Consider the following 7,500-nt stretch of genomic DNA (forward strand, 5'->3'; position numbering starts at 1 on the left):
CACGTTCCCCTTTCTCCCTCCCCTCCTCGGTTTGGACGCATCTTGCCTGGCGGTCAGGAGGTTAGTGTGTAGAGTAAGTGAGGTGCCGTCGTGTTTGTCCTGGTATAAAGCGTGTGGTAATTCTTGGTTGGTCCTCTCAGGTAGGATGGCAGTGTTGCTGAGTTGGGGTGAGAACCTGAGCGCCTGGTTCTGGAATCCGGAGGTCTGGCTCATCAGGGGCTACACGTGGGACTCCCTCGCCCAGGCTGAGCATTTTCAGTACCCCGTCTTCAGCGACCTGTGGACATACCCTTTTGCCATAGCCGCTGTCCTCCTTGTCCTCCGGTACTTCGTCCTCAACCCCTTCGTGTTCACCCCGACGGCCCTCGCTCTGGGCGTCTCCAACAACCAGCAGCGGCCGCCGCCTCCAAACCGAGTCCTTGAGGCAGTGTTCCGACGCCACAGGAATCGCGCTCCGGCGGAGGTCATATCCAAGGCCGCGCGAGAGAGCGGCTTCGGCGAGCGCAAGGTCGAGAGGTGGCTGAGGCAGCGCGTCGTGTCTGCGAGGTCTACAGATGTGGAGAAGTTTAACGACTGCGCATGGCAGGCGCTGTACTACAGCCTGTACTGCGTGATGGGGTTTGTGGTGCTTTGGGACAAGGCGTGGCTGTGGGACATCAAGCACTGCTGGTACGACTACCCCGAGCAGAGCGTGGACAACGACATTTGGTGGTACTACATGACGGCGCTCGGCTTCTACTGGTGCATGACGCTCACGCACTTCATCCAGCACCAAAGGAAGGACTCGCTGCAGATGTTCATCCACCACGTCCTCACCATCATGCTCATCGTATTCTCGTGGACGGTCAACTTCGTGCGTCTCGGCTCGCTCGTGCTGATCGTCCACGAGTGCGCCGACATCCCCATGTTGCTCGCCAAGATGAGCAAGCTATTCGGGCGGCGGGACTTGATGGACAAATTCTTCGTGGTGTTCGTGCTGCTGTGGCTGAGCACAAGGACCGGACTCTTCCCTGTGTGGATCCTCAACAACTCGCTCTTTGAGGCCCACGTGATTCTCGATGTGGAGCTCATCCCCGTCTATTACATCTTCAACGGGATGATGCTCACGCTGTTCTTGATCCACGTCGTTTGGACGTACCTCATCCTCAGGATTCTCGTCACGAAGCTCCTGGACCACAAATTGGAGGACCTCCGCTCCTCCTCGGACGCCTCGGCTGACGAAGACGAGCGGGCCACCAAGAAGGGCCAGTAACCTCTGGGGTTTTAGTCATATTCTGCTGTTTTATGCTTCTTTCACTCACGCTGGAACCAAAGAGAACCAAAGCAGTCACATTCCACTGCGTAGTTGCGTAGTTATTTGTGCCATATTGTTAGGTTATCAGTCTACCAGTACCTAGGGGCTGTGAACATATTCTTAATCTGGGAAATGATGTTCCCAACTTTGTGTGTGTGTCATGTGAAGAGCATTCAGCAAATAAGCTAGTCCACAGGAAACCCCAAAGTAATGTAAAAAGAAAGATACATTAGTGGTTCGGCTTCGCCAAATGTGAGTTTTCAACTGTGGGAGAGAGCCTTAGAGCGAATGTGCGTGGGTGATGCCGTCTTGTGTGGTATATATTTTTTTTCGTGTTGGAAGGCTGTCAAAATTATACCCCCATTCCACACGTCCGTTTAGCTCCCGTGCCCGTTTCGATCAAGGGACCGGGCGGGAATGGGAGGGGTCGGGAGGGGTCCCTAACGGAGTCTGAATGGAACGCCAGTGGACGTTAATGGAACTCCTTTGAACGGCAGGAACGATTGGGACGTCTGAGTTCGGGCTGCATGTTCAAAATTTTAGCCATTCCTCTCCCGTTCAAAGTGAATGGTAATGAATCCTTAACACATTGGGAAAGGGACTGACGGATCGTTAACGGAACGTAGGCAACGATAACGCAACGCTAACGGATTGGTAGTGAACGGCTGCCAAAATTCATCCCGCCCTCATACCGTTCCCAACCCTTCTCATACCGATCCTGCAATGTCCTGAGCCGTTCCAATTTCGAACGTCCAGGTAGCATTCTGGTACCTTTGTAATAGCGTCCTGACACTGTCCCAACCTGTACCAGTACCGTCCAAACCGTTCCATTACCTTTCCCTGAACGTTCCGACCATTGTTATAAAAGTTCCATTACCACTCAGTTCACATTGCCTTTCATTTTTTTTTTGTTTTTGTTTTTTTATCAAGCGCAATAATCTTTAAAAAAAAAAAGCCGTTTAAGATTGGCAGGAACGCTTGAGAACGGGAGGTAGAAGGGATGTGTGGAACGGGGGTATTACCCTCCCCATGCATTTTTCCCCCCTCCTCGGGGATTGCTTTCCGGTCATGAGCATTCCGTGCATGATCCGCCGCGGGTACTGTTGTGAGCCATGATTCTCCCGTGACTGGGGGCGGGGCCAGATATCTCCAATCATCGGATGGCTTGTTATTGATAGGATTGCTAGTGTGGAGATGGGACTTTCGTAGTAACTTCTCTCCTTGTGTACTTTTACTTTATCATCCTTGTTTTTTCATTCACTATGGGATGATCAGTTAGTGAAAAAAAGGTAGCGAACATGGTGGCATGTTACTATGGAACGAGATTTGTTCATGTGAGTTTTAACCAATCTCCAGACCTTAGACCTTATCTCTCTTAGCACCCTTCCCCCTCCCCCCCCATCACTTGGTTGTCCTACACTTTTTTCGGTCACGGAGACCATACACTAAACCATTGCTATTAGTATTCTTCAAATTATCTTAGAATACACTGCCATCATTGTAAGGGAAAGTGGAAGCACGTGATAGATGATCCCACCTAATAGTCGTTAAGGATAGACCTCCTATTTAGGCCTATAATTACGTTAAGTAGTGTATTTGGTAGGTACACTAAATACCGACAATGATCTTTGATGCTTGAACGCCTGGGAAGGGTAAATGATCAGCCACTCGTTCAGTCAATCAATCATTTAATCAGACATCAATCAAACAATCAGTCAGTCACTAGGGTCGGTCAGTCAGTCAGTCAACTGAAAAATGGCTCACCACTGTATGGCGGAGGCTAAATCTTCCAGTCATTAGGTTTTGTTTCCAGTCCGAATGCAGAGGGAAAATAGCACAAACTCATAGCGTATGTTAGAGTAAATTTATATTGACTTTGGTTGGTAGTTACGCATTGTGCATTGTTATGCCATGTTAACAAATTTATAGATTTTTTATTAATAAAGGAAGCTCTTTGTCTCTTTGTTTTGTTTATTTACCAAGCTCAAAAGCATTCCATTCAGGAGAAAAGAAACTGGTTGATTCTCTGTGCATGGACTTTGAGAAGTCATTTTCTCTTTTCTCTCCTCTCCCTTCCTTCCTCCTTTCCCCCTTATACCCCTCTCTCTCACTCTCCTTCCCTTCATCTCCTTCTCTCCCTCTCTCCCTCCCTTCATCTCCCTCTTTCCCTCCCATCTCCCCCTCTCCCTCCCATCTCCTCCCCTCCACCTTCCCTCTCCAAACCTGTAGCTCCCCTTCCTTCCCTCCCTATTAGTTCTCTCCCACCTCTCCCTTCCTTCCTTCCTCTTTCCCTCTCTCCCTCCTTCCTTCCCTCCTCTTCGCCTTTCTCTCCTTCATCCCTTTCTTTTCCCTCCCCCCCTTCCTCTACCTTACCCGACCCCATATACATACCTGCACACAAAAAAGAAGAAAATATACAATCCTTGATTAAAAGTGAAAAATGACGAAATCAGTATGAATTGAAAATAAATGAGTAATACATGAATAAGGATAGTAAGGACTGGCGTGGAGAACTCACTCAAACATTCATTTACTCACTAGCTCATTCACATTCATTCTTCCAATCACTCACTTTCTCTCCCATTTCTCTCACTTTCTATTCTTTCACTTATTCACTCACTCACTCAGGCACTCTCTCGCTTACTCAAAAAGCGCTTTCACACTCAAACATTCACTCTCAACTCACTCACTCACCCAGTCACTCAAGCTTTCTTACAAACACACTTACTCCAGGGTTACTAAAGGCACTATACTCCTGAGATTTTTGTCTATTTTGGCTGAGTAGAAATCTGAATGACCGACAAGCCCGTTGTGTTGTGAAGGCTGGTGGAGAAAGTGATTGTGTATGTGTGTGAGTGAATGTGTGTGTGTGTGAGAGAGAGAGAGAGTCAGTGTGTGTGTGTGTGTGTGAGAGAGAGAGAGTGTCAGTGGGTGTGTGAGTGAATGTGTGTGTGTGAGAGAGAGTGTCAGTGTGTGTGTGTGAGTGAGTGCGTTTGTTTTCGTGAGTTAGAAGGTCACCCTGTTCCATTCCCCTCTCCCCTCCCTCTCATCCAGTCACAAGAGGTTTCATTATCACGATTTATAAAACCTTTCAGTCTTTCTTTCTTCTAGTGACCCCCCCCCCCCTCTCTCTCTCTCTCTCTCTCTCTCTCTCTCTCTCTCTCTCTCTCTCTCTCTCAAACACACGCGCACACGCACACGCACACGCACACTATCGCACACTATCGCATTCGCACTCTCTCTCTCTCTCTCTCTCTCTCTCTCTCTCTCTCTCTCACTCTCTCTCTCACTCTCTCACTCTCTCTCTCTCTCTGTCTCTCTCTCTCTATCTCTCTCTCTCTCTCTCTCTTTCTCTTTCTCTTTCTCTTTCTCTTTCTCTTTCTCCTTCTCTCTCTCTCTCTCTCCTTTTCTCTCTCTCTCTCCTTCTCTCTCACTCTCACTCTCACTCTCACTCTCACTCTCACTCTCACTCTCACTCTCACTCTCACTCTCACTCTCACTCTCACTCTCACTCTCACTCTCTCACTCTCTCACTCTCTCACTCTCTCACTCTCTCACTCTCTCACTCACTCTCTCACTCTCTCACTCTCTCACTCTCTCACTCTGTCTCTTCCTCTTTACCCTTTTCCTTTATTTCACCTTTTCTCTTTCAATGTATCCACCTACATAAATATGCGTCTGCGAATGTGTGCGTAATAGGGCAAGCAGACTGCGAGGCCACACACGCCAGGAACGAGTTGAGTGAGTGAGTGTGGGTCGGGATCAGCCATTATCGGGAAACCATGACGACTGCCCAGGACACCTTAAAAAGCGGCAGCGAATGGTATGATAATGCGAGGAAGAGAGAGAGAGAGACTGGATAAGAGAGAGAGAGAGACGGGATAAGAGAGAGAGAGGATAAGAGAGAAAGAGAGAGAGAGAGAGACTGTATAAGAGAGAGAGAGGACTGGGAAAGAGACAGACAGACAGATAGACAGATACAGAAAAAGAGATATAGAGATAAAGTAAAGACAGAGAGAAGGTAAAAGATCCGAACGCGAAATAAATCGAGGAGAATTCGGAATGCGGACACGGTCGCCGATGCGGACACGGACTGCGCCAGGGATGAGGTGGCTGCAACAAATCGTCCGGCCGCCCGTCCGCCCCCGACTCTGCAGAGGAGCATCGCAGCCCTTATTGTGTGCGGTGAGGGCGCTGCGTGTGGTGAGGGCGCTGCGTGTGGTGAGGGCGCTGCGTGTGGTGAGGGCGCTGTGTGTGGTGAGGGCGCTGCGTGTGGTGAGGGCGCTGCGTGTGGTGAGGGCGCTGCGTGTGGTGAGGGCGCTGTGTGTGGTGAGGGCGTTGCGTGTGGTGAGGGCGTTGCGTGTGGTGCCTGGGCGGAGACTGTGCTGGTGGCAAGGATTTGGTTTAAGGATGTTATGAAAAAGACCGTAATACCAGTGCGTATGGAGAATGTGCGCATGTTTTTATATATATATATATATATATATATATATATATATATATATATATATATATATATATATATATAATGTATATATGTATATGTATATGTGTATATATATATATATAAAATATTATATGAATATATATGTAATATATGTGTATATATATATATTATGTATATATATATGGATATTATATATATAATATTACAGGTGTATATATGTGGATATATGTATATTTATATATATGTATGTGTGTGTATTTATATATGTGTATATAATATATATATATATACATATATATACATATATATTATATAAACACACATGTGTGTGTGTGTGACATTCTTACTTCACAATGTAAAGTTCACAAAAGCATGCATCAAATTATATGTATATACATACAGAACAATAAACTTTCTTTTTACATATGCATTTGATTAGTACATGCTGTATGACCCATCATTTGATCGTATTTTTTATGCTGAATGCCTCCGTGCTGACGGCTGGTCCTCCTCCACTGTCACTGACCTTAGCCTAAGTCCTCACGCTTTCGACCGCACCGGAAGTGGCTGTAAGGACCGCCCTTTGCAGTCGCTTGTTGGAGGAAAGACTTCGGTTCTTGACCCGAATCTTCTTCAGAGACGACCGCTCATCTCAACCGCACTTGCCGTCTTCGATTGGAAGGGCGCGGCAACGTTCTGCCAATAGTTTGCAATCTTTTTGGACATCTCGTAAGACCCCCTTTTTTTTTGCCGTCTGACACGTTTTAGTTGGCTTGTGGATGTGATTTTTGTCTAGAGTAAGTTTTGTTGTCTGTTAATAATTCAAATTCGAAGTTGGATATAGAGAGTAATCAAACGCACACGCTCCTGACTTTGGTAAAAATAGATTAATTGTGACGATTTGTATGCAGTACTGATAATTGCACCGTCAGAGTGAATGATACATAGACCGTCTAGTGAGGTTATCATTCCCTAAGAGCTTTTGGTATTTCAGATAAACGATTTGTGGGGGCGTTTGTCTGCCACCCTCTGGCAGCCAGACTTCTGGTTACCCCTGGGCGTGACTTGGGATGACCTCCGTTCCACTGATAGCTTCCACTTCCCGGTTTTTTCCGACGTGTGGATCTACCCTCCTGCCTTTGGCTTGTGCTTGATGCTGTTCCGCTTCTCGTTCCTGGAGCCCCGTCTGTTCCGCCCCCTGGCGCGCAGCATGGGCGTCTCCGACTGGCGCCCGGCCCCTCCGGCCTTCGACGCCGCCCTCGAGGCCCTCTATCGACGCTACCAGACCAAGGTTCCCGCGCGGGTGATCGTGGAGACCTCGGAAGCCAATAAGTTGTCCCCTCGCCAGGTGCAGAGGTGGCTGAACCGAAAGCACGCCGTGACAAAGTCAACCAAGTACGAGAAGTTCATGGACTGCGCTTATGACTTTTCTTGTCACACGTTCATGTGTATTTTCGGCTTCGTTGTCATGGTCTCGAAACCCTGGTTGTGGAACATCACACTATGCTGGAGGGATTATCCACACCACAGCATCAGCACCGACGTCTGGTGGTACTACATGCTGTGCCTGGCTTACTTCTGGTCCACAACCATCATCCAGATACCCAAGCCGGCCCACAGAATCTCCGACAAGGTTCAGATGATGTCTCACCATTTGTTCACGATCCTCCTGATGGTGTTCTCGTGGACATGCAACTTCGTCCGCGTTGGGACGCTGGTTCTCGTAGTCCACGAGTGCGCCGACGTCCCCCTCCAGGCC

At 48.0% G+C, this 7,500-nt stretch overlaps 3 protein-coding genes across 4 annotated transcripts in view; all 3 read left to right on the forward strand.

Annotated features, from left to right (window-relative positions):
* LOC113819882 (bifunctional peptidase and arginyl-hydroxylase JMJD5) overlaps positions 1 to 7,500 on the forward strand; it is a 64,467-nt gene that overhangs the window by 18,142 nt on the left and 38,825 nt on the right. The window lies entirely within an intron of this gene.
* On the forward strand, positions 139 to 3,251 carry LOC113819878 (ceramide synthase 6; the record flags this gene model as incomplete). The annotated part of the gene is given in 1 exon segment (XM_027372102.2): positions 139 to 3,251. A coding segment is annotated over 1 exon segment (1,107 nt). The 3' UTR covers positions 1,253 to 3,251.
* Positions 6,094 to 7,500, forward strand: part of LOC113819885 (ceramide synthase 3) — a 1,892-nt gene continuing 485 nt past the window's right edge. Inside the window, exons 1-2 of the mRNA XM_027372113.2 lie at positions 6,094 to 6,470; positions 6,736 to 7,500. The exon at positions 6,736 to 7,500 is cut by the window's right edge and continues 485 nt beyond it. Coding sequence (XP_027227914.2) covers positions 6,895 to 7,500 — 606 coding nt within the window. The 5' untranslated portion in view covers positions 6,094 to 6,470; positions 6,736 to 6,894. The remainder of the gene's footprint in view (positions 6,471 to 6,735) is intronic.

This window comes from Penaeus vannamei, chromosome 20, assembly GCF_042767895.1.
Source record: "Penaeus vannamei isolate JL-2024 chromosome 20, ASM4276789v1, whole genome shotgun sequence".
Classification (NCBI taxonomy): domain Eukaryota; kingdom Metazoa; phylum Arthropoda; class Malacostraca; order Decapoda; family Penaeidae; genus Penaeus; species Penaeus vannamei.